Raw genomic sequence first — 26,323 nt, forward strand, 5'->3', positions numbered from 1 at the left:
GTGTGTCCCCCCGCCTCACAGGACGCAGGAATGCGCTGATGATAACACACGACCGAGGCAGGGCCCGCGCGCTGGGCGTTGCCCGACGAGTATAAAGACTCGCGCGGATTGGCGACTCTCCTCGCGCAGCGCTCACACTCTGGTCTCTCCCATCCTCGAGCTCGCCTCTGCCTCTCGGTAAGATCCTCGCGCCCTCTCCGCCCCGCGCCCCCGGGGCGAACGGTTCAGCAGGGGACACGGTATCGTTTGATCGCAACGCCGAGAGTCTAGACATTTCTTAAAGCACTCAAGTGGTAGCAAAATAGTTTAATTCCGAGCGGTTTGTTTTCCTTTGCCATTTTGAGGCAAGCTGTATATAATTAAGTTTAATTAGAAACCGGGTTACTTCTTTCTAAAGCCTTCCGGGCGCTGCAGCCCCGTGTTTATCCGAAGTGTGCGATAGCTGTACAAGCGTGTTTCCGTCGCCGTCTTGGTGTTGAACCTTCTGAAATCGGCTGGATCTGCATAAACGTACTTTATACACGACCGGCTTCTGCGTACGACGCCAGTTTTCAAACGTTTGCGCTGGTCTGAAAACGTTGCAAAAAAGACATTTGCAAACAAAGTCGCAAAAAGACATTCGTGCTCGCTCCAGACGTTACTGGGCCAAAGGCAAAGTGGGGGCTTCGTGTTTGAGGGCGCGCGTGAGCGGGATCGGGACTCGGGTGCGATCAGCGCCCTCGAGCGAGGAGCAGCGCGGCCGAGATTGAAAATCTGTGAGGGGGGGGGGGGGGGATAAATCGGTAATCAGTAATCGATAAACCTGTGCTCTGACCCCAGCTGCGTCACTTGCGTGTGTGTGTGTGTGTGGGGTGGTATAGTCTCTATGCTGTGTGTGCGTGTGTGGGGGGGGTATAGTCTCTATGCTGTGTGTGTGTGGGCCTGGGTATCGAAGGTTTTCCTGGCGGTATTCCACATCCCAGAACACAGCCGGGAAGAGCGCCAGGGTATTCAAACAGTGAACTGGGGGGTGTAAACTGCAAGGGGAGTCTTTTTCTTCTTTTTTCTCCACACGGTTATTCGACACTAAACGGGTTTTGTACAGTACGCGGGGCGGCTCCGTCTGAACGGGGCGGGTGCCGTCTGCAGTTTTCTCTCTCTCCTTGCGGGTGACGAAATAACCCTGCTCCCCTGCGTGTTGCGCAACGTGGGCTAATTCCGCGTTTCCCGCTTCCCCCTGACCCAAGGCAGGCCCGGCCCGGTCCGGTCCGGCCCAGGCCCAGCTCGGCCTTTCCCGTCCTCCTCTGCTGTTTTTTTCCGAACCCTCCGTCGGGCGGGGCGCGACGCCAGAGCTGTGAGACAGTTCCTGTCCGGACACGCCCCCCCCCAATCTTCCCGACCACAGCCCTGTGACTCAGAGAGGGAGGGGAGGGGAACTTCGGACCCGGAGGCCCGGTCTCGCTCTTCATTCAACACCCTGAAAGAGGAACCAGAGGGAGATGATCCCTGTCCCCACCGGAGAGCCGGACTGGCTGTTGGTGATGCAGGAATGATTCTGCTCGGAAAACAGGCGGCAGTTTTTGAACTCCTTCCCTCCTATGCCAGTATCCCGAATGAAAGGAGGGTATCAGTGGCCTCCTAGGTGGAGATCTGACTAGTCTGTGATGGTCTACTAGATAGCCAAGGCAGCTCTGATCCAGAGGAGGGTAGTCTGGGTTGAGAGATTAGGATTAGTGTCATATCCAGCGCTGGCTCGTGTCCTCTTTTGCTCCAGTTCAGGCATTTGTTTTTTGTTCGTTTGTCTTGCTGAATGTTTTCCCTGCTATCATATCAGGGGTTAATTCTTCTTTCATTGAGCGTAAATTCTACAGATTTTTTTTTTTTGATGCTTACAGCATTCCTCGTACTCATGTCCTCCAGACGAACGGCTCTCTCCGTAGTTTTCCTGGAGAGGCGTCCCGCAGTGTTATTCTGTAGTTCGGGAAATGCTCGGCTCCTCTTTCATTCGCTCCGCCTCCCAGGTTTTAAGGAAGAACCGGGATCCGAACCGATATCCGGCCGTTCCTCGAGCTGGGGGTCGTCTGAGTCGAGCTCGCGCTCAAGGGAGTATGGATGCCCAACTCGGGGTGCATCGCAGTTCCACAGTTCGGACCTGTTGCAGTGGTTCTGTCCTCCTGGTGGCTGCTGTTTTATTTTTTTAGAAGGGTCCTTCTCTTTTTGCCGGTTCACACCAAAGTTCTCATCGGCAGCGGAATCCGTCCTGAAGCTGCAGGAAATCTGGAGCTATTTCAGGTCATGTTAAATCGGCTAATTAGCTGAGGCAGTCTAGTTTGCCTGAGGCCATAATTAATGTCAAACTCTAAAAATGACAAGTTGGTAAATTAAGACACGACGGTAAAGTGATTGAATCAGTGAGCCTGTGTCTTTGCACTGGTGGTCAGTGAGCGCGAGGGGCTGGATAATTACCTAACGAAGGCGTGAATTATCCCCCCCCCCCCCCCCCCCCCTTTCTCACCGCAGTCACACTCTGCAAACATGCCTTCCGATCTGGAGAGAACGATGGAGACCCTCATCACCGTGTTCCACCGCTACGCCGACAAGGATGGAGACAGCAGCACGCTGAGCAAGAGGGAGCTGAAGGAGCTGATGGAGAAGGAGCTGTCCAGCTTCCTCAAGGTACCGCCGCCCGCGCAATCTCCACACCGCCCTGCAGGGGGCGCTGGCGTGCGGCCGCTTCATATAGTGAAATGTCACAAGCCTGGGGGAGGCTAATCAGCGCAGTGCTCACGAGGGCTTTGACACTACGGTACACAGTGTGAACCCCAATTGCCCTGAGTTACACAGCGACGCTCTGACCCAGTGCAGGACACGGTACAAGTCCTGCTGCTCTGCTGGGGATTGAAGTGGCCGGTGCGTCTGACCTGTCTTGTGCTCTCCGTCTCTCTCGCGCAGAGTCAGAAGGATCCCGGGGCCATCGACAAGATAATGCGGGACCTGGACCAGAATGGGGACGGCCAGGTGAGCTTCGAGGAGTTCGTGTCTCTGGTGGTGGGCCTGTCCATCGCCTGCGAGCAGTGCTACCAGCTGCACATGAAGAAACAACAAGGCAAGAAGTGAGACCTGGACCCCTCTCCCCTCCACTGTAACAAACAGCTCCCGAATAAACACTGACCCGAAATAAACACTGAGTCCTGGTCTGTGTGTGTGTGTGTGTGCTTGCACGTACGAGTGTCTGCTCACGATTATGAGCTTGCACGTACGAGTGTCTGCTCACGATTATGAGCTTGCACGTTCGTGTGCTCACGATTATGAGCTGTCTCATGTAGGTCTGTGCCTGCTCACAATTACGAGCTCGCACGTGTGCACTCACATTTTCAAGCTTGTACGTGTGTGCTCACGATTACGAGCCTGTGTGTCTGTGTGCTCCAGAATACAAGCTAGCGCTCGTTTAGTGTGTGTGCTGATGAATATGAGCTCGTCCATGGGCGCGGGTGTTTATTTTATTAAAATACTATTGTTTATGTTATAACCCAAGAGGGCGTCAACTTTAAAGTGTAACAGTGTCAAACCGCCCAGTGATTGGAGTGACTCGGTTCTGCCCCTTGATCCACCTGCTCCTCAGACTGTGCAGTAACTGAGTCCCGAAGGTGTACAAGACAAAGCTCTGCTCTTTAACGCACATAGGTACTGGACAAATATTCTGACTGCTGCCCTTTGAGTCTGAAGCCTCTGGGCTCCATAGTTCCATTGGCCAGCAAGGTGGGGGATCACTGCAGTGAATTGCCATCAGCGGTAACTGGATGATGCTTGTTATCAGCGCCCCCTTCAGGCGGGGAGCACAGAGGGTAGCACACCAGGCAAACCAGGAGACCTACACACTGAGGCACGGCCAGGCCCACGTGCGCAGGGCCAGGGATGGGGAAGAGATCCTGGCCTGCCCTAGTAATTTGGGGAGAACCGGATGTCTGAGCTCGCTGACAGGCTGTGTGAGACCGGGACGCGTGACCCCCCCACCAAAACCCTTTGCCATGGGACCGTTGTGGGATGAACTCGACAGCAACAAAGAGGAAAAGCTGTTTCCGGGGGGGGGAGAAACGGGAGCTCGGGGAAGACGGGCCCTAACTGCCTCTGGAATTCCGACAATGTGGGACAAACCGCACTGGTGGGACTCCTCCCGACGTGCAGATGCAGGTACAGCAAGAGGAGGGGCTCTCGGCTCTCGGCTCGCTCTCCCCTCCAGGGGCGAGTCCTGCCGGAGCACCAGTGTGAGAGGTTTTCCACTTCCATGTGGATTTTTTTGCCGGGATCACTCCCCCCGCCACACTCCCACTCCCACTCCCACTGCCACTCCTGGAGGAGAAGGAGACTGCTTCACCGCGCCCCTCCCCTCCACACAGGAGTCTCTCTCAGCTCCTGCAGTCTCGTGCCTTTCGGGTTCAGAACAGAAAGTGTTCTTTGGGGGAGGAGGAGGAAGAGTTTTCGTTTGTCTTGATCTAAACTTCAAGCCTGCCTTCCTTCGCACAGCTTAAAACAACAACGAGAGACGCAGACAGTGTCTTTGCCTTCCTTAGCACAAGTGTGTCATGGTAAATCGGCACACAGTTTGGAGATTTTAGTCCAGAGATCGCCGGTCCGGTCTGGGCTGGGTCACACTGTCACCCTACAGCCCAGAGATCACTGGTCCAGTCTGGGTCACACTGTCACCCTACAGCCCAGAGATCACTGGTCCAGTCTGGGTCACTCTGTAACCCTACAGCCCAGAGATCACTGGTCCAGTATGGGTCACACTGTAACCCTACAGTCCAGAGATCACTGGTCCAGTCTGGGCCGGGTCACACTGTAACCCTACAGTCCAGAGATCACTGGTCCAGTCTGGGTCACACTGTAACCCTACAGTCCAGAGATCACTGGTCCAGTCTGGGCCGGGTCACGCTGTAACCCTACAGTCCAGAGATCACTGGTCCAGTCTGGGTCACACTGTAACCCTACAGTCCAGAGATCACTGGTCCAGTCTGGGCCGGGTCACGCTGTAACCCTACAGTCCAGAGATCACTGGTCCAGTCTGGGTCACACTGTAACCCTACAGTCCAGAGATCACTGGTCCAGTCTGGGTCACACTGTAACCCTGCAGTCCAGAGATCGCCGGTCCAGTCTGGGCCGGGTCACACTGTAACCCTACAGTCCAGAGATCACCGGTCCAGTCTGGGTCACACTGTAACCCTACAGTCCAGAGATCGCTGGTCCAGTCTGGGCCGGGTCACACTGTAGCCCTACAGTCCAGAGATCACTGGTCCAGTCTGGGTCACACTGTAACCCTGCAGTCCAGAGATCGCCGGTCCAGTCTGGGCCGGGTCACACTGTAACCCAACAGTATGACTGGTCCAGTCTCCTTTGTCCTTTTGAGGTCCTTCTTTGTTTCTCTTCACTGTGGCGATGAGCAGTGCGATGAAGACTGTGGACTGGCCTGATGAAGAGGCACCAAGCCAGGGGTTTCAGAAGATGAGCCCACGTGATGGCTACTGCTCCTGCACATGATGAGGATCAGAGCATGTGGCTATGTTACTATCGAAGGCTGTACTGGAAGAGCACCTACAGAGTGTAACAGCTCTCTGGTTGAGATGGCACATGGTTGGATGGTTTTAATAAATATTTTTTTCTAAGGTTCCTTGCCTATCATCTCTTATGCGCGCTAATTCTAAGCAAATGACGAGATGACAGTTAGATTGCTATTAGGCTTATTCAGTTATTCAAATCCCATTGGGAACAGCAGCATTACCAACTTGTGGTCCGGTCTCCTCAGGTGACAGAAGCTGAGCGAGGCTGGGAGACTACTGAGGAGAACCAGGCCACAGCTGCTGGTGGAGCTGGTGGACCAGCATGGGGCAGTCTTCTCTCTGGACCACAATAACCAGTATGGTCACAGGTAACACTGTGCTGTAGAAGGTGCCATCCTTTAGATATTAATCTGGTGTCCTGACTACTGGTCACTACAGACCCCAGGACACTTTCAGTAAGAGTGGGGTGTTGACCCTGGTGTCCTGACTGCTGGTCACTTCAGACCCCAGGACACTGTCAGTAAGAGTGGGGTGTTGACCCTGGTGTCCTGACTACTGGTCACTACAGACCCCAGGACACTGTCAGTGAGAGTGGGGTGTTGACCCTGGTGTCCTGACTACTGGTCACTACAGACCCCAGGACACTGTCAGTGAGAGTGGGGTGTTGACCCTGTTGTCCTGACTACTGGTCACTACAGACCCCAGGACACTGTCAGTAAGAGTGGGGTGTTGACCCTGTTGTCCTGACTACTGGTCTCTACAGATCCCAGGACACTGTCAGTAAGAGTGGGGTGTTGACCCTGTTGTCCTGACTACTGGTCACTACAGACCCCAGGACACGGTCAGTGAGAGTGGGGTGTTGACCCTGGTGTCCTGACTACTGGTCACTACAGACCCCAGGACACTGTCAGTAAGAGTGGGGTGCTGACCCTGGTGTCCTGACTACTGGTCACTACAGACCCCAGGACACTGTCAGTAAGAGTGGGGTGTTGACCCTGGTGTCCTGACTACTGGTCACTACAGACCCCAGGACACTGTCAGTGAGAGTGGGGTGTTGACCCTGGTGTCCTGACTGCTGGTCACTACAGACCCCAGGACACTGTCAGTAAGAGTGGGGTGTTGACCCTGGTGTCCTGACTGCTGGTCACTACAGACCCCAGGACACTGTCAGTAAGAGTGGGGTGTTGACCCTGGTGTCCTGACTGCTGGTCACTACAGACCCCAGGACACTGTCAGTAAGAGTGGGGTGTTGACCCTGGTGTCCTGACTACTGGTCACTACAGACCCCAGGACACTGTCAGTAAGAGTGGGGTGCTGACCCTGGTGTCCTGACTACTGGTCACTACAGACCCCAGGACACTGTCAGTAAGAGTGGGGTGTTGACCCTGGTGTCCTGACTACTGGTCACTACAGATCCCAGGACACTGTCAGTAAGAGTGGGGTGTTGACCCTGGTGTCCTGACTACTGGTCACTACAGATCCCAGGACACTGTCAGTAAGAGTGGGGTGTTGACCCTGGTGTCCTGACTACTGGTCACTACAGACCCCAGGACACTGTCAGTAAGAGTGGGGTATCACCACAGACCCCAGGACACTGTCAGTAAGAGTGGGGTGCTGACCCTGGTGGGGCTGTGCTTCAGTGGGGAGGGAGCTGGGTCCCCTCCTGTAGGTCCCCTCACTCTTTGGGAGTGAGCAGAGTGAAAAGCTCTGTATTGATGCAGTAATTCTTATGTCGGTTCTTTGACTAAACAAAAATGTTAAAAAATGATTACTGATAACAGCAGTGGAGCTTCATCAGACACTCAGAAGCGGTCAGTACTCCAGACAAGGACAGGCCGGCTCCCTTACCGGACACTCCTCTCTGCCCCCTCGGGACTTTCTGACGGGATTTGTGAGCTCATCCGGGAGGAGGCCTTCTCCGGGAAAAACGCCGGAGAAAACTGGAATGTTGAAGGCTTCCAAACCGTCAGCTTTTACGGTAGAAGTCCACAGATTGCTTTTCAAGTGGTATCTACAGGAATAAGAAGGTAACTCTGTAGAAAACAGCAGAATACAGGCGGGCCTCTGCATACACACGACTTCCCACAAAACTTCAGCCATGCAGGCGACATGGCTGAGCAGCTTGCTCCAGACTCCTGCCACTCGCTGTGTAAAGACGTGCCTCCGTTTTACAGGCTCTTCCCTGTAGTTCCCCTCGTGCGCTCTGGGGGGTGTGAGAGAGCTGGTCTGAGCGCGCCAGTGGGCCAGAGAGATGACTCACTGCTGCTGGGAGCCGTGTGCAGTGAAACACTCATGTAAAAGTCGTTTAAAAGACCCGAACTGTGGGGGGAGGGCTGGCTGGTCGGTGTTACGAGTCAGAAGAGTATTTTCCGAGGGAAGGGGGGGGGGGAGGAGCGGAAATTCTTTATTTTGTCTCCCTTTGTGTTACTGAAGCTCGCAAACTACGGAAAAGACGCCCCACCCCCACCAGAACCCTCATCAAATGGGTCTGAAACACGCCGTTTTCAGTGCTAATTCGTGTTTAAATTAAACAGACGCATTTCATCGCGGAAAGCTCCCAGAAAGGCATTCTTTTACTTAGTTACTACACTACTTCCACCCCCCAAACAAACCCTCCCTCCCCTCCGCCAGCTTCCGGACACACCCGCTTTTCTGAGCTCATCTCGGCCTCGAGTGAACCGAGCCGGGGGGGGGGGGGCTGCTGTCATAGCGACGGCCCAAAACAAACACACGCGGTTGCGCACGGACCGGACGGGGGGGGGGGCGCGCACGCTCTGAGCAAACACGAGGAGGGCGTGTCTCCCTCTCGTGTCTGGTCCTCGGGGAGACAGCGCCGGCCCTGATCTCCACCCGCCGCGCCCACGCCCACTCACCCCCACCCCGAGCTCGGGGAGACAGCAGCGGGCAGCCTCGTCTCTTTTCAAGAACAACACAGGACGGTTAGCGGAAGATTTTGTTTTTGTTATTCGCAGGTCAGGCAGCGTCGTCAAAGCTGTTTCGTCGTCATGAACGAGCTGCAAACGACGAAACAGCCAGGACGACGCCTGACCCACTCGTGTCAGCGTGTCCTGGAGAGGAGGGCGGTTCCGCGCGGTTTGCAGCTGTAAGGTGGTGGGAATCGCCCGTCCCCGCTGTTCCAGCCCTCGTCTGTAACTCCCTCCCGCTTCACGGCCAGAGCTCCTTCAAGGCGCTTTTTAAAGTGCTTCGAACCTGGTTTGTAATAGGAAGGGCAGAGTGTGCCAAAGTCATTAGCATCGCTGGGGCTCTGGGGTGCTGTCTGTGTGGAGTTTGTATGTTCTCCCTGTGTGCATGTGGGTTTCCTCTGTGAGGACTGGCCCTGGTGTGAGTGTGTGTGTCTGTCCTGTGATAGACCGGTGTCCTGTTCAGGGTGGGTGTGTGTGTGTGTGTGTCTGTCTGTAACTGTGTGTCCTGTGATGGACTGGTGTCCTGTCCAGGGTGTGTGAGTGTGTGTGTCCTGTGATGGACTGGTGTCCTGTCCAGGGTGTGAGAGTGTGTGTGTCCTGTGTTGGACAGGTGTCCTGCCCAGGGTGTACGCTGCCTTGTGCCCCTTGCTTGCTGGGATAGACTCCAGCCCCCCCCAGCCCAGCCCAGCCCTGAATTGAATAAAGCAGTTTAAAAACTGGCCGGATGAAAGTCCTGAAGTCCGGTTGGCAGCAGTGTCAGGATGCATTACTGCGTCAGGGACACTCAGGTGGAGTCTCAGGACTGCCCTCATTCAGGAGCGTGAGCTCAACTGTGACCGACTGGACTCGAGCAGAAGGACAAACACTCACCCGTGGGTGTGTCTGATACACCAGTGTCACTCTCACCCCTGGGTGTGTGTGGTTACAGTGTCACTCTCACCCGTGGGTGTGTCTGATACTTGTCAGGAGCAGTGGCCAAGTGGTAGGGCGTTGGGCTCATAAACCAAAGATCGCAGGTTTGAACCCTGTCCGTGCCCTGGAGGAGCGGCCGCTGGCTGGCTCGTATGTTAGGGAGCGGAGCGGAGCGGTGGCTCTGTGGCTCAGGATCTGCGCCTGTGGCTGGGAGGTTGCTGGTTCAAATCTCTCAGCCAGCAGAGGAATCCTACTCCATTAGGCCCCTGAGCAAGGCCCTTCACCCCAGCTGCTCCAGGGGCGCCGTATCAATGGCTGACCCTGTGCTCTGACCCCCAGCTTCTCTCCCTGTGTGTCTCATGGAGAGCAAGCTGGGGTCTGCAAAAAGACAAATTCCTGATGCAAGAGATTGTATAGGGCCAATAAAGCAACATTATTATTACTATTATTATTATTATTATTATTATTACACCAGTGTCACTCTCACCCCTGGGTCTGTGTGGTTACAGTGTCACTCTCACCCGTGGGTGTGTCTGATACACCAGTGTCACTCTCACCTGTGGGTGCGTGTGGTTAATGTCACTCTCACCCGTGGGTGTGTCTGATACACCAGTGTCACTCTCACCCGTGGGTGTGTCTGATACACCAGTGTCACTCTCACCTGTGGGTGCGTGTGGTTACAGTGTCACTCTCACCTGACTCTGCTCATCATCAGCAGAAATCATCACATTGACTTCAGAACCGCTTGTCCGAGTCGCGGTGGCCTGGAGCCCAGATCGTCACAGTTAAGGGTGGCAGAATAAGCCAAGGACAGAGAGCAGAGCTATCTAAACCAGCCGGCAGATACATTACAACACCAAGTGAATTCGGGCCCAGACGACAGTCTAAGACCCCCTGATCTCGTCTGTAAGGCCTGGAAGGTCTTGTCTAGCTTGAGCCTGTAGGGTTAAATGTGCAATACTGTGATCCCCGTATGGACGAGTGGGCCAGTGGAACTGATGACGGGTTTTTCTGTTTGTGCAAAATAAAAAAACAACTTGGAAAACCGTGGCTTGTGAAACTACCCCTATCGTACTGATCCGTTCAGACTTAACTGAGTCACGGAAAGCCCGACGCAGGGCTTTGCGCGCGGGCTTCGGGACGGCCGGTCCGCGGTGACGTCATTCGCAGGACGCTCCCGAACAGCACGAGTCCCGAGCGCTCGGGGCTGGGCTCGTGACTTGCTCAGCTCACCAGTAGTCGTGCAAGAGCTCCCGGCCCTGAGAGGCGCTCGGGTGAGACCGACCTCGAGAACACGCCCCACCGGCGCTCGCCTGCGACCGGGAACTGGGGGAGAGTCTGTCCTATCCGCTGTGCACCACTAGAGGGCGGAAGCGGATCACGGTGCATCTGTACCGCTCAATGACCCTCTCTGAACCCCGCCTCGCAATTACTGAAGACCGCGACAGCCCCTTCATGGAGAGCTGATGTCGCAGTTGTAGTACATACGTACTCAGCGAACCGAACCCTTTCAGTCTTGCCCAGAGAAGATACGCTGGTATTGCAGCTCCTCAGAGGCACTGACAATATGTCCGCCCGGCGGACTTCTACGGTTCAACAGTGAGACCCCAATCGGAGGACACGAGCACAAACCACCCGGAAGCGCACCTGAAACCGAGAACACAAAGGGCGTGTTTTACACAAAGCGGAGGCGGGGGCCTGGAACAGGCTGCCCAGGCATGTGGCTGAAGTCCGTGCCCGAAACTCTGGCGAGACCGGCTGGATGAGATCGCCGCAGTCACTCGCTGGTGCCGGCCGAGCGGGCACCCCCCTCCCCCCCCTCCCCGTTCAGAACCAGCAGGCAATGAGGAGGCGTGAGCAGTGCAGGTTGTGAAAGCTGTGGGTTTTATTTATTTGCCTTTCGGGTTTACAGAGCCAGCGCGCTCCCCCCTCCTCCATCTCCTCCCTCCTCCTCTCTCTCTCTCTCTCCCTCTACCTCTCTCTCTGTCTGTGCGAGGCGCTATGGAAACGCTCGAACCCGTGTCCCCGCGGGCCGGTTCAGCACTCCTTCTTGGCCATCATACCGACGAGCGCCCCGAACTCCACGATGTCGATCTGGTTGTCCTTGTTGTCGTCCAGGCGCTTCACGAGTTTGTCCAGCTTGGTGACGGAGTCCTGCCGCCAGGGGGAGACAGACACGCAGATTCGTTAGGCGCTACGCAGTGCGGGGGGGGGCGGCTAATCGATTGTGGAGAAATCGATTGCAATCGATAAATGGGTCGGCTGTTTGGCGTGTAGGGCGGCAAACGGGGTTGCCCTGCAGGACCTGAGGCTGAGAGCAGGAAGCAGGGAGCAGGAAGCGATCTGTTTCAGATTGGACTGGAAGTGCATTTAAATTTTTTTTTTTTTAAATGGACAAGGACAGGAGGCGCCTCCTTACACAAAGGGAGGTGGGAGTGTGGAACAAGCTGCCCAGCCGTGGGATTGAAGGTAATACACCAGTCTCATTCTAGAAACAGCCGGATGAGAGCCTGGGATGAGTGAGCTACCGACGGGCACGACCCGGCTGCTCTCACTTGGATGAAGAGGTTCTGGTCATCAGAACCGGACTCACCGGTTTGTGGCTGCACTGGGCCTGCAGGAGCTTCTTGAGCTCGTCCCGGCTCAGGGTCTGCTTCTTATCGTCCTCGCCCGCGTACTTGTAGAAGACATCGCCGACGATCTTGGCGGCCTGCTCCAGAGACATGGTGGCGATGATGGGGCGGTGGTTTCGGAGAGATCTGTGGGGGGGGGGGGGAGGGCGAGAGGAGGCGAGAACATGTCAGATACACATCCACTAATGAGCCAGACTAATTGATTAACCCAGTCTGATCAGAGTGAATAAATAATTACTGCATCAGTTAATTCATTCATTAATTAAAGTCCACTGATTCGTGAACTAGTGTGCTGTGATTAACCCCGGCCTCCTGCTGCAGCCCTGTGTCTGCTGGCAGCTAATTTATCACCCCAGGGGCTGCTGGGAATCAGAGCCCAGCCCCTCTCTGGGTCAGGTTCAACAGCCGTGAAGCACCTCTTCTGAATTCAGAATGTGTACAAATCTGAACAGATTCCGTTCTCGGTCTCCTTTCCCTGGCCAGGATCCCAGGCGGACATGGACTAACTGGGGCAGATGCTCCCAGACGGGTTTGGACAGGAGGGACAGCAGTCTGGTTCGGTAACCCAGGGGTGGGGCTGCAGTCCTACTGATCTTTCCTACCAGCCTCACACATGAACTCCCGAAGGAATCCAACCACAGCTCCAGCAGATCCGCTGTTCCTGGGAAAACTAAGAGCTAAATAGCTATGCTATTCTTCAAGTGGATTAAAGCAGGAAAGCAGAGAACAGCAGTCTTGGTCACAGAGAATTTAGAAGAGAATTGCATAATAAACTGAAATAAATCTGAATAAACACTTTATGTCTTTTTGCAGGAGACTCCATCCCAGTCCTACTGAGCCAGCACTCCTTCAGGGTCAATAAGCATCTTCAGTCACAGGCTAAGGGTAACCCTTATCTGGATTAATAAAGACATTAATTGGCTCAATTAACTAAGCAAGGGCTGGGCTGGTTCGGAGACTGGAGAAGCCTGCAGCTCCACTGGATCAGGGCTGGAGATTTCTGCTCTGTTCAGAAGAGCAGGAACCCAGTCTAGTCTGGGGTCCAGACCTGGACCATTCCAGTGTACTCCAGCCCAGAACGTCTAAACTACCAGCTCCTCGATGACCTGACTGCATTGGTTGTGAGCTAATCAATACTTTAAAAAGCTGATTATTTTGACAGTGTAAATGTAGCTGAAGATCTGAGAATCTGACTGCCCCTGGTCTTAGTTCACCCATTACCAAAGCTGAGAAAGCCCCACAGTTCAATAACTCAGCTGTACAGCTGATGTCTCATTAAATGAGATGCGATATCGGAGCTCATCTAGAACATAGGCAAATCTATGGTTTACACTTCATGAAAACAGCAACTAGTAGTGCAATCTAGATTTTCTGCACAGTACATTAAAGATATCAACATATTTTCCAGAGTTAATTAAATAACATTATCAGTTAAAGTTTAAAATCACGATTTTCACATATGTCCTGTACAGTACCCAGAGTGAGGCAGAGAAAGAACTACAGTACCCAGAGTGCAGCAGTGAGAGAGACAGAGGTACAGTACCCAGAGTGAGGCAGTAAGAGAGACAGACCTACAGTACCCAGAGTGCGGCAGTGAGAGAGACAGAACTACGGTACCCAGAGCGCAGCAGTGAGAGAGACAGAGGTACAGCTGCCCAGAGTGCAGCAGTGAGAGAGACAGAACTACGGTATCCAGAGTGCAGCAGTGAGAGAGACAGAACTACGGTACCCAGAGCGCAGCAGTGAGAGAGACAGAGGTACAGCTGCCCAGAGTGCAGCAGTGAGAGAGACAGAACTACGGTATCCAGAGTGCAGCAGTGAGAGAGACAGAGGTACAGTTGCCCAGAGTGCAGCAGTGAGAGAGACAGAGGTACAGTACTCAGAGGGAGGCAGTGAGCAGGGCTCGGGACCCAGCTGGCGGCACAGGACTAGTGTCCTGCAGGAATCGCGGAGCCGGACTCACCTGTTCAGGTGGAGCTTTCAGCAGGAAGGCAGCAGGGTTTGTGTCTCGCTGTGGCCGGAGGAGGTTTAAATAGACGTTGTGGCACAGGGACCTCCCTGCTTGGCATGGCCGTGCCCACGCCTGGTGGTCGGAAGACACTCCAACGGCAGACAGACCGGCGGGCAGAGACAATAGAGAGCTGAGGAGCAGCTACGCCCAGCTGCCTCTCCGCATTCCAGCTAGAAGCCCTGAGGCAGTCCAGCGCTGGGGCTCGGCTCTTATTGGGCCGACACGGACAGTCCCGGTCCAGCCCACCTGTGCCCCGAACTCACCCCAACCTGTCCCTGAATCCCTGCGCATACCTGTGCTCTCCCAGCTCTCTGCTATGGTGGAATTGCACAACTGTCTCACCACGAGCGAGCAGCCCCAGGCACGCTCTGCACAGGAGGGTGGCACCTGGCCTTCTGGAAACTTCCATGACGCACCTGGCCGAGCCAGAGGAGAGAGTGCCAGGCAAAGGGGCGTTTCAGGTCCAAATGCAGAACCCTGGTCCCAGGGAGCCCCCAACCAGCAGGTTGTGTGGGTCACCCTGAAATCATCGGATCCCCAAACACTCCTGAACACTTCGGTTTCGACCACTGGGGTCAATGACGTTGTTGAAGGATCATGGGAAAGGAAAATCCCAGCTGCGTGGAGCTCTCAGAGAGCACAGCTCTCAATCAGCTGACTTTTAATCAGACTTCACGTGTTTCCACTCCTAACTGATTTCAGGGAGACCAGTAACACCCGTTGGACTGTGACCCCCCCCCAGGATCAAGGTTGGGGTACAGTGCTGATTTCAGGGTGCCTTGTGGGACCTGTTATTCTGGGGTCCCCCAGGGATCAGGGCTGGACACCCCTGGGCTACAGATTAATGACTGTGAGACCTGCTGTACTGGGGTCCCCAGGGATCAGGCCTGGACACCCCTGGGCTGCAGGCTGATGATTACGGGGTGTCCTGTCCCGGCGGCCGTGTTCTCCCCGTCCTGCCTCTGCTCTCCGCGGCTCCGGGCTCGGTGCAGGCGTGGGGGCGGTGAGGAATCCTGCGAGGGCCCAGCCGGATGCTTGACATTGTTGCTGATTTGTTTTGACTCTGTTTGCTCTTCCTCCCTGTTGTCTGTTGTTCCTCCAGACCTGTTAGACAGGTGTGACGGGTCAGGTCTGCGGGCGAGGGCGGCCTGCAGCTGCCAGCGTGGCATGAAAGCAGATGGGAGAGGATAATCAACACTGGGGTTCGAGCAGCAGAGGCCCCTATGCATTGTGGAATGGGATCCTATACAGTACTTCCTTCCTGTCCGTACGGTCTTTGTACCTACTGAGCCCACAGAGTCGCCATCAACATCTCGGCATTTCTACAAAAATTCCATCCATCTGGTTTTTAAACATCCAGTACAGGGCTGGAGCCCACTGCAGGTCACACAAACACGCAATCGCACCAGGGCCCACTGCAAGTCACACACACAAACACGCAATCACACCAGGGCCCATTGCAGGTCACACAAACACACAATCACACCAGGGCCCATTGCAGGTCACCCAAACACAAACACACACTCGCACCAGGGCCCATCGCAGGTCGCACACACACAAACACACAATCACACCAGGGCCCATTGCAGGTCACCCAAACACAAACACACACTCGCACCAGGGCCCATCGCAGGTCGCACACACACAAACACACACTCGCACTAGGGCCCATTGCAGGTCACACAAACACAATCGCACCAGGGCCCATTGCAGGTCACCCAAACACACAATCGCACCAGGGCCCATTGCAGGTCACACACACACAAACACACAATCGCACCAGGGCCCATTGCAGGTCACACACACACAAACACACAATCGCACCAGGGCCCATTGCAGGTCACACAAACAAACAATTGCACCAGGGCCCATCGCAGGTCACACAAACACACAATCGCACCAGGGCCCATTGCAGGTCACACACACACAAACACACACTTGCACCAGAGCCCATTGCAGGTCACACACACGCAAACACACACTCACACCAGGGCCCATTTCCCCAGAAGCCAATCAGCCCACCAGTGTGTCTTTGGACTGAGGGAGGAAACTGGAGCACCCAGGGGAAACTCGTGTGAACACGGGGAGAACATGCAAACTCCACACAGACAGCACCCTGGGACGTGGGTCCAGGGCCCCAGCACTGCAGGGCAGCAATGCTGACCACTGCACCGCCCTATACAAACAAAAACCATTTCTGAAAAACAAAGTCCTCCACCCCGAGCTCAGCAGGTGTGCCACTGACTGTGTACGTCACCTGTGGGGCGAAATTCCCCGTGGCAAACAACTCCAGTGCTTCCCAGGCCCTGATCTTGACCCCTGAGCCTCGAGCCACCCATCCCTCTTCACAGGCTTCAGGGGGGTGAGGCACATTCTGCCCGGGGGCAGGGGGGAGGTGAGGGCGCAGGTCTGACAAAGATCAGGGGAGGGGCAGCAGGTCCAACCACATCCGACACGGCAGTGCGGTCTCAAGACTGAGCTCCTGCACTCCCTGCGTACACACCCTCTCTCAGGGGCTGGTGCTCAGACGATGAGCCCGTTACTCTGTCTTCCTCGGGTGCCGAACCCTTGCCCGTGTGCCTGAGCCTGAGACAGCAGTATTAATACAGAGTAACAAGTAATGGGTTTACTCCAGGCTGAAAAGAGAAGAAAGAAAACACAATGTTTCGGCCGTGGAGCCTTCTTCAGGGGTTAGTCTAACAGTCTTCACACCTGAAGATGGCCGAATCGTCGTGTTTTTCTTCTCTTTTCAGCCTGGAACAAACCTATTACTTGTTCCTTTGCAGCCTACGCATGCTGACGCAGCTCCCCACCTGAACTACTGTATACAGAGTAGCCATGAGGCAGCTGTGCACTGAAGATAGAGAAGTCCTGGTCAATGATTGGGTAACAGACAGTCCGGTCCAGTCCAGGACAGCCTGACCCTGACAATGCATGTGTGCTGTAAGGACAGTCTGTCTGCTTGTCTCTGTCTGTGTGTCCATGTGGCAGTTCAGAAGGAAAAATTGCACATAAAACAGGAGCCCTTTCTATCTGCTCCTGCTGCAGACATGACCAGTGACAGGGCCACAGGAGAGCAGAGGACCACAGTGTCCAGAGGTCTGACCCTGGCTCAGCAGACCGGGGCTGGGCTGCGCCCTGCGTGGGTGGTAGCTAGGGGGCGCTGGTCCACACCCTGCTGGCCCGGCTCCACAGTGAGGCCATACCGGCACGTGAGGGACTGGAAAATCTGAAAAGCAAACATTCCTCAACAAGAACAAGCTCACAGAGAGGCTGGGTGAGTCAGACTGTCCACTGCAGCAAGTGAGTCTTGTAGCTGTGCAGTGCCAAGGCTGAGCTCCGCACACTGGCAGCCTGGGAGAGACCCAGCAGGGCAGGGCAGGGCGCCAGTCTGTCAGCTAGTCAGGGTAACAGTCTGTCAGCTAGTCAGGGAGTTAGCCTGTCAGCTAGTCAGGGTGTTAGTTAGTCTGATAGTCAGGGTAACAGTCTGTCAGCTAGTCAGGGAGTTAGCCTGTCAGCTAGTCAGGGTAACAGTCTGTCACCTAGTCAGGGAGTTAGTCTGTCAACTAGTCAAGGTGTTAGTCTGTCAGCTAGTTAGTGTAACAGTCTGTCAGCTAGTCAAGGTGTTAGTCTGCTAGTGAGGGAGTTAGTCTGTCAGCTAGTCAGGGAGTTAGTCTGTCAGCTAGTCAAGGTGTTAGTCTGCTAGTCAAGGAGTTAATCTGTCAGCTAGTCAGGGTAACAATCTGTCACCTAATCAGGGAGTTAGTCTGTCAGCTAGTCAGGGTGTTAGTCTGTCAGCTAGTCAGGGAGTTAGTCTGTCAGCTAGTCAAGGTGTTAGTCTGTCACCTAGTCAGGGTGTTAGTCAGTCTGCTAGTCAGGGTAACAATCTGTCACCTAGTCAGGGAGTTAGTCTGTCAGCTAGTCAAGGTGTTAGTCTGTCACCTAGTCAGGGTGTTAGTCAGTCTGCTAGTCAAGGTGCTGGTCAGGGTTTTAGTCAGTCTGCTAGTCAGGGTGTTAGCCTGTTTGGTAGTCAAGTCAGTGTGTCAGTTTTTCTTGGTGTTTGTTAGTGTCAGATGGTAGTGTGCTAGTCGGGGTGTTTGTTAGTGTGTCAGTCAGTTAGTCTGTCAGCATGTCAACGTGTAAGTCTGAGTGTTAAGTCTGTCCCTCGGGTATCAGTCTGTTAGTCAGTGAGTCTGTTAGTCAGGGTGGTAGGTTATAAGAGTTAATTCAATGAGGCTCTTTGTCTGTGGGTCAGTCTTTCAGTCAGGCAGTGAGCCTAATTCCTCATCAGTCTTTTATTTCCCTGCTATTTCCAGTCACAGTCCCCAGCGGCGGGAGAGCGGGATGGGGCGGGGCTGTGGGTCCGGACAGACGGACGGACTCCCGGCGCCCCGGCGACAGCGGGTGAGCCGCCCCCTCTCCCGACTTCACAGAAAGACTCTTTCCCAGTCTAGAAGAAGGGAGGAGTAAGTACACGGGGTTTTTTTTTATCCCTGGGCAGGAGCGAGTCATCGCCCCAGCAGCGCAGGCGGTGTCCCTCTATATAAAGAGACTTTGCGGAGCCCAGTGCAGCCGCACTCCGAACCCAGCACCGCCAGCGAACCCGTCTCGCCTGCCACAGCCAGGTGAGTGGGGCTGATCGAGCACGGCCGGTTGTAGCAGACGAGACACAGAGTACTAGAGCGCAGGTCTTGCGAAACGTTAATTCGTGTTCAGAATCCCAGAGAAGAATGAAGCAGCCCGCGTTACGAAAGCTCGCTCTTGTTATTGCCTGCAACAGGAACAGCCACAATAATAAATACAGAGCTCACCGCAGTTGTTATTGCTTCAGACAGAAGCCGGGCCTTTCGAGCACGCGTGGGCGCGCCTGGCTGTGGAGGGTGTGTGCCTCCTCCCGGCGCGCGACCGCCTGGTCACTCCTCGCACGCGACGCGACCCCACCCCACGGCCCTCGCGAGCCGGAGACCGGACACGCGCTGGAGCTACACCGCGCGCAGGGAGGGAGTTAAGAGAACTGGGGGGCTTTTATAAAAGTTAGAGGCCTCGTCGAAATAGCATTTATCGATATCTCAAATCGATATTTCAAATATCTTTAAATATTTATTGCAGGTATAGTTGAATAATGAGAACTCCCAAAGGATTTCATACGGATATCTTTAACTGACTTATAGAGTTATATCTAACTGTGTGTCAAGAGATCTTGAATTGATTTAGAGGTATCTCTAAATGATGGTTTGGTTACCATGCTGCAGTAAATATACTGACAGGTTGGTGCCACATGATAAGAATCCGATTGCGATTCTGAGCCTCCAGACTGAGCTCTCGTGTTCTTGTGTGCTCAGCAGAAGCAGAAGCAGAAGCTCCGGGCGATCCGTGCTGTGGGCCGGCCGGTGGGAAGCCATGTCGAAGCTAGAGGCGGCAGTGAGGAGCGTGGTGGAACTGTTCGAGCAGTACGCCAGCCAGGACGAGCACAAGTGCCAGCTGAGCAGCGCCGAGCTCAAGCAGCTGCTGCAGGCCGAGCTCACTTCCCCGGAGTTCAAGGCAAGAGGGGCTCCGAGCTGCACCTGCACTGCACACTGCTGCACGAGTGACAGTGCACACTGCTGCACCTCCACTGCACACTCCTGCACGAGTGACACTGCATATACCTGCACCTACACTGCACACTCCTGCACTAGTGTCAGTGCACACTCCTGCACGAGTGACACTGCACACACCTGCACTTGCACTACACACTACTGTACTGCACACACCTGCACGAGTGACACTGCACACACCTGCACTTGCACTACACACTACTGCACTGCACACACCTGCACGAGTGACACTGCACACACCTGCACTTGCACTGCACACTGAGACCTACATAAATACCGCTGCACATAGACACACATGAGTTACACTGCATGCAAAGTTGCACACAGAAATTTGCACACACCATGTACTCCCAACAGAGCACACAAAACACTGAACGCAGAACTTTAGACACAGCAGACACTCAGAATGCTCCTTGTGAAACAGAACAATGCACACAGGACACTGTATCCAGCGCCTGTGATTCCTGGTCAGCTCAAGTAAACTAAAAAGATCCCGCAGGAATGGGGACCTCTGGGAAGTGTGCCACAGTCTGGGGATCACAGCCAGGGTACCCCAGTCAGTACAGATGACCCCCCCCCCGTCTTCCTTCTGTTTGTGCCTGCAGACCAAGTTCGACCCTGCGGACGTTGAGGAGGTGATGGCCAAACTGGACAAGAACCACGACGGAGAGGTCAACTTCCACGAGTTCTGCAAGTTCGTGGGCATGCTGGCCCATGGCTACTACAGGTGCCAGAAGGGCAAGGCCAAGAAGTGACCGCACTGACCGCCCCGGACCCTCACTGACCCCGCTCTGCAGCGCTGCACCCCACACCTCGCCACCCCGCGCCCCAGCTCTGTCTCCATGCCCCACCCTGGTTATTACTCAAGGACCTCCTGACCTCAGTGTCTGCTAGCTTTCAGTCCAGTTGCTTGACCAGTATGTTGAGCTAATAAACCTATGAATTAATTAGACCCTTGTAATGGCTGGTCCGGAGAGCTCTGGTCTCGTGTGGGCTCGATCGCAGTGGGATCTATTGTGTGATTGTGCACAGGGCTCTCACTCTGAGCAAAGACATTAAAGAGTCATTTGTACCCGACACTTTGTGTCAGCTTGGTTCTGTCTGGGTCATTGAAATAGCTGCATCACCTCAGGCGCACTGAGTCAAGCACCTCGAACCTACACACCAGCTCGAACCCTGACACCAGCTCTAATACAGACTCTAACCCAGATACCAGCTCAAACCCTGACACAAACTCCAACACTAACACAAACCCTGGCACCAAGGGTACAGCAGCTGTGCCCCCACCTGGGACTTGAACCTGCATCCCTCCAGTTTGGAGTCCACAGCCCTGAGGGGTCCTGCCTGCTGCTGCCCTGCTGTACCCCGGGGGTGTCCAGCTCCAGTCCGGTTAGTCCAGTACTTCAATCAATTAGGCCTAATTATTCAATCCACTAGGCCCGCTATCAGCCAATCACCCAATTCATTAATTAGACCTCTACAATTGGGGTACTGGCCTGGAATGCCCTGGCCCTAGTCCAGTTCTTTAATTAACTGAGACCTTAATTGACCTAACAAGCTGGTTGATTGGCTCCTTGATAAAGTTCTTCCTGTGCAAGAGGTGGAGATCTCGAATGACTTTGTTACCTCCAGCATGTTAACAACTGAGCACAGCGAGAGACTCAGATTACTCCTGACATCTGGGAAATTGAGGTCTCGATTCCTTGACTCGACCATTAGCGTGGGATCGGGAGCCCCGGAAGCAGGCAGTTAAGGCGCCGGGTGGAATGAAAATGTACTGACCAGGGGCTGGGTGTCTACGCTCCACGCACAGATAGGGCAGTTGCGCCCTCTGCTGGACAGTTCGTGTTGTTCAACTTTTATGTTCTTCCTCGGCTGCGGCGGAGCAGCGCGATGTCAGGTTCACAAGCCAGCGGCCGGGGCTGGGGTTCCTGCGACAGCTCCGCTCGCGGGCCGGCCGGCACCTGCTCCCGTGACGCCGGCAGCGATTTCCAATCTCACGCGTCGCGATCGCCGCCGTCTCTGTCCAGGACTCCCCCCCTCCGTGATTGCTGTGAGAGATTGAAAACACGGAAGAAGGAGCGAGTGGCTGGCGGAGGCGGGGGGGTGCGTGCGAGAGGCACAGTTCAGAGAGATCCCGCCGTGGGCAGGGAGCGAGGAAGGAAAAGGAGGAGAGACTAGGAAAGAGAGAGAACGAGGGAGAGAGAGGGAATCCCAGAATTCCCACATCTGTCAGATTCAGAACAGCTTCCACTCCTACTGGAGGAGGAATCTCGACAGAGCTTCAGTCCAGTGTGTGATCTACTGGAACAGTGAGCCTGTCTCTCAATAATAATAATACAGTGTGTGATCTCCTGTCCCAGCCTGAGGAACAGACAGTGAGCCTGTCTCTCAATAATAATAATACAGTGTGTGATCTCCTGTCCCAGCCTGAGGAACAGACAGTGAGCCTGTCTCTCAATAATAATAATACAGTGTGTGATCTCCTGTCAGCCTGAGGAACAGTGAGCCTGTCTCTCAATAATAATAATACAGTGTGTGATCTCCTGTCCCAGCCTGAGGAACAGACAGTGAGCCTGTCTCTCAATAATAATAATACAGTGTGTGATCTCCTGTCAGCCTGAGGAACAGTGAGCCTGTCTCTCAATAATAATACAGTGTGTGATCTCCTGTCCCAGCCTGAGGAACAGACAGTGAGCCTGTCTCTCAATAATAATAATACAGTGTGTGATCTCCTGTCAGCCTGAGGAACAGTGAGCCTGTCTCTCAATAATAATAATACAGTGTGTGATCTCCTGTCCAAGCCTGAGGAATAGTGAACCTGTCTCTCAATAATGTAGATCTCCAATAATGTTTGTACTGTAAATGCTGTGTTTATTGTATCTGTTTTGGCAACACTGTAACTCAGTGGTCAAGCTAATGAAGCTCTTCAAATCTGAATATGAGTGAGAGAGAGGGAGGGAGAGAGAGAAAGGGAGAGTGAGAGAATGAGGGAGGGAGAGAGTGAAGCGGTGAGAGATAGGGGAGACAGTGAGGGAGGGAGAGAGGTGGGAGTAAGGAAGAGAGTGAGAGAAGGAGGGAGGGAGAGGGGGAGAGGTGGGAGTGGCACAGCTGGGTGTGTCTGCCAGTCAGTCAGTTGCAGTAGACTGTGCCAGCAACATACCCAGCATGCACTGCCGGCAGGGGGGCAGGAAGGAAGAGAGAGGGGGCAGACAGGGGCTTCTGATCTGTTGTGTTTCTTGTTTTTTTCCACTCTGACAAGGGAAGTTGCCCAACAGACTGAGCACTGAGGGAGACATTGAATCATAACAGCCATTGTGTCCTTAGAAACGAACACCGACAAACACACACACAAACATACACTGACAGATACTAACACAGTCACACACACACTGACAGATACTAACACACAGGCACACACACACTGACAGATACTAACACAGACACACACAGATAGTGAGAGACACGTACACAATAACAGAGACACACACAGGTACACACACTCACAGACACATTACACAAATGCACCCTGACACACAGTGACAGACTGACACACACTGACAGAGTCATGCACTGATCCAGGCGCACACTGACACACACTGTGAAGAAGTGTGGTGAAAGACGAGTATCCAGAAAGAGATGGAGAGAGAGAAAAAAGAATGAGAGAGAGGAGGCAGGAAGGAGGGGGGAGCTCAGTGACATGGAGGTGATCCAAGCATCCATCTGTCTTTCATTTACTGGGAACCCTCCTCCCTGCTGTAAGCTAATCTGGTTCTGTACGAGTGCACTGTCCTTTACTGGTCAGTGCAACACAGTGAGACTCAACCGCAGAGCTGCACTGCTAACACCTGGAGAGAGAGGAGAGTTTGAGAGGAGAGAGATGGGAGAGAGAGAGGAGGGAGGGAGGGGAGAGAGGGAGCAGAGAGGAGAGAGGAGAGAGAGGAGTGAGGGGAGAGAGGGAGCAGAGGAGAGAGAGAGGAGAGGGGGAGAGAGGAGAGAGAGAGAGGAGAGGGGAGAGATGGAGCAGAGAGGAGAGAGAGAGGAGAGGGGAGAGATGGAGCAGAGAGGAGAGAGAGAGAGGAGAGGGGAGAGATGGAGCAGAGAGGAAAGAGAGAGGCGATGGAAGAGAGAGAGGAGAGGAGGGAGGGAGGGGAGAGAGGGAGCAGAGAGGAGAGAGAGAGGAGAGAGGGAGCAGAGAAGAGAGGGGGATAGAGGAGAGAGGAGAGGGGAGAGAGAGAAGAGGGAGGGGAGAGAGGAGAGAGGAGAGAGGGAGCAGAGAGGAGAGAGAGGAGAGAGAACCAAATCACACTGGAATACACAAAGACAACATTAACTGAAATGCTAAAGAACCCTAAACAGACAATACACACTAGTCAAATATTTGACCAAGGTACGAAAAAGCAAAGAGAAACAGACCCTGACAAAACAGACCCTGACGAAGTCCTGGCCGTGCTCGCACTGCCAGCGAGGAGAAACAGAGACAGAGATTCGCTTTCTACTGCTCTGTGAGAAATAAACTCAGATTAGACAAACATGCTTCCGCAAATTAACTATCTAAACATCGAATCCCAGAATTCCCACAGCTGCCAGAATCAGAACAGCGCCCAATCCTACTGGGAGAGGGAGGAGGGAACTCAGTAAAGGGGGCGTCACAGCTTGAGGAACAGTGAATCTGTCATCAGTAATGGTCTATGTGTTGTTGTATGTTGTATGTAAACGTCCTATGTATGGTTTGTATTGTAAATGTATGCAGATGTTGTATTGACAGTACATGCTTTGGCAACAGGAGAGAGAGGAACCAGCCTCAGGACAGCACTGCTAGAGCACCACATCTCAGACTCAACCACATCACAGCACAGATCAAACAGCACATTTCTCACACACTGGGACACACACAACACAAACTGGAATGCTACAGAACCCTAAACAGACCATACACACCAGCCGAATATTTGATCAAGATAAGAAACGGCAAAAACAGATGCTGACGAAGTACAGGCTCAGTGACCACAGCCTGGCCATAGAAACTGGGCGACACAGGCAGACCTGGCTGCCCAGAGAGGACAGGCTGTGCTCCCACTGCCAGCAGGGAGAAATAGACACAGGGGTGCACTTCCTACTGCACTGTGACAGATACTCTGGGATTAGAGAAACATTCTTCCCTAAATTCAGAAATCTAGTCCCAGAGTTCCCACACCTGCCAGAATCACAACGCAACGCAACGGGTCCCAATCCTACTGGGAGAGGGAGGAGGGAACTCAGTTGAACTGGCAGAGAAGTATGTGATCTCCTGTCCCAGCCTGAGGAACAGTGAGTCTGTCTCCCAATAATGCTTTTTTATTTTATGTAAAATATATATGTAAATATCTTATGATATGTCCTTGTTGTAAATGTCTGTAATTTGTCTGTAGATTTTATTTTATTATTTTTTGTTTTGTTTCATGTTAATTTAATTTCTATTTGCTGTGGCAACACTGATTGTACCCATCGGTCATGCTAATAAAGCACCTTGAATTGAACTGAACTGAAATTGAGAGGAGAGAGGAGAGCCAGAGAAGTGGGGAGAGATGGAAGAGACAGGAGGAAAGAGGGAGAGGAGAGACAGGAGAGGAGGCAGAGAGAGATGGAGGTCTGGGGGGTGAAGAGTGATCGATCTTTCCCCAGCTGTGCAGGAGTCGTGCTCGCCACACCTTACCTGGAGGGTTCAAGTTCTCTAAACCGAACTAAACCAATTCCAAAAATACCTGCGGCTGACACGCACCCAGACAGGCTCACAGACTCCTGACACAGCGGAGAGGAGCACAGCGAAGCACCTAGAGGATTCATGCAAGGGCGTGACACAAAACAAAGATTATTCTTAACAAAAGCATTACAGGGGAAAGTATCTATAAATCTCCTAATGAAGCGCTCAGAGAAGCAGAAGTTATTGTATATTGTTTCCTCTCCTTTTGTAGCTACAGCAACAGCAGTGTAGTCATTCATCTGAAAACAGCCTCACAGCGCCTGTTCAACAGTGTGCATTTCCAGTCCAGGTGTGTCAGGCCCCTGCGGTTCAGTAGCATTCCACTGTCTGCCTGTACACCTGGACAAACACTCCTCACCCTGCAGAGGGAGCTTCAACCTCAGACACACCCCTGACACGAAGATGAAGGAGTGTTAGTGTGAAGATACAGAGGAGCTGGACTGAGTGTCTGTACAGTTCCTCTACAGCTCTGATGATGATGAAGGAGTGTTAGTGTGAAGATACAGAGGAGCTGGACTGAGTGTCTGTACAGTGACTCTCCAGCTCTGATGATGATGAAGGAGTGTTCATGTGAAGATACAGAGGAGCTGGACTGAGTGTCTGTACAGTGACTCTCCAGCTCTGATGATGATGAAGGAGTGTTCATGTGAAGATACAGAGGAGCTGGACTGAGTGTCTGTACAGTGACTCTCCAGCTCTGATGATGATGAAGGAGTGTTCATGTGAAGATACAGATAAGGGGGTAGAGAAGGAGAGAGAGAGGTGGGGGGCAACTACTGCATTTGCCCCAGCCTGTTGGTACTGCTCCATTCGGGCTCTGTCACAGCAGCGCAGACCGATCTGCTCTCTGCGGCCTGCGCTCAGCAGGAGTGTTCAGGCCCAGCGAAGCCCTGGGGGGAGCTGACTCATGGGAAAGGCGTGGCAGTGTTCGAGTAAGAGCTATTGTGCTCACTGTGTGTGCCTGCAAGC

The 26,323-nt window shown here is 53.7% G+C and overlaps 3 protein-coding genes across 7 annotated transcripts; 2 read left to right on the forward strand and 1 right to left on the reverse strand.

Annotated features, from left to right (window-relative positions):
• The first annotated feature begins 24 nt into the window (after positions 1 to 24).
• s100a10b (S100 calcium binding protein A10b) lies at positions 25 to 3,161 on the forward strand. The gene is made up of 3 exons (XM_088905041.1): positions 25 to 177; positions 2,500 to 2,655; positions 2,932 to 3,161. Exons 2-3 carry the CDS (start codon positions 2,515 to 2,517, stop codon positions 3,094 to 3,096), a joined length of 306 nt encoding a protein of 101 aa, XP_088761167.1. The 5' UTR covers positions 25 to 177; positions 2,500 to 2,514; the 3' UTR covers positions 3,097 to 3,161.
• Positions 3,162 to 11,235: 8,074 nt separating this feature from the next.
• Positions 11,236 to 22,461, reverse strand: LOC148815218 (protein S100-A13-like). Its single transcript, XM_088905051.1, has 4 exons — positions 21,394 to 22,461; positions 13,967 to 15,168; positions 11,964 to 12,129; positions 11,236 to 11,524 (listed from the first exon to the last, which is right to left on the reverse strand). The coding sequence occupies exons 3-4, from the start codon at positions 12,093 to 12,095 to the stop codon at positions 11,408 to 11,410; spliced, it is 249 nt and encodes an 82-aa protein (XP_088761177.1). The 5' UTR covers positions 12,096 to 12,129; positions 13,967 to 15,168; positions 21,394 to 22,461; the 3' UTR covers positions 11,236 to 11,407.
• s100w (S100 calcium binding protein W) lies at positions 17,226 to 20,688 on the forward strand. 5 transcript variants are annotated; one of them, XM_088905046.1, is made up of 5 exons: positions 17,226 to 17,291; positions 18,331 to 18,418; positions 18,516 to 18,639; positions 19,357 to 19,555; positions 20,217 to 20,688. In XM_088905046.1, exons 4-5 carry the CDS (start codon positions 19,415 to 19,417, stop codon positions 20,364 to 20,366), a joined length of 291 nt encoding a protein of 96 aa, XP_088761172.1. In that variant the 5' UTR covers positions 17,226 to 17,291; positions 18,331 to 18,418; positions 18,516 to 18,639; positions 19,357 to 19,414; the 3' UTR covers positions 20,367 to 20,688. The 5 variants fall into 5 exon arrangements, with proteins under 5 accessions (XP_088761172.1, XP_088761169.1, XP_088761168.1 ...); XM_088905042.1 differs by having other exon boundaries at positions 17,271 to 17,317; positions 19,360 to 19,555; XM_088905045.1 differs by lacking the exon at positions 17,226 to 17,291 and adding an exon at positions 17,314 to 17,421.
• Positions 22,462 to 26,323: the final 3,862 nt, after the last annotated feature.

Source organism: Atractosteus spatula, chromosome 25 (assembly GCF_055471065.1).
Source record: "Atractosteus spatula isolate fAtrSpa1 chromosome 25, fAtrSpa1.hap1, whole genome shotgun sequence".
Classification (NCBI taxonomy): Eukaryota; Metazoa; Chordata; class Actinopteri; order Semionotiformes; family Lepisosteidae; genus Atractosteus; species Atractosteus spatula.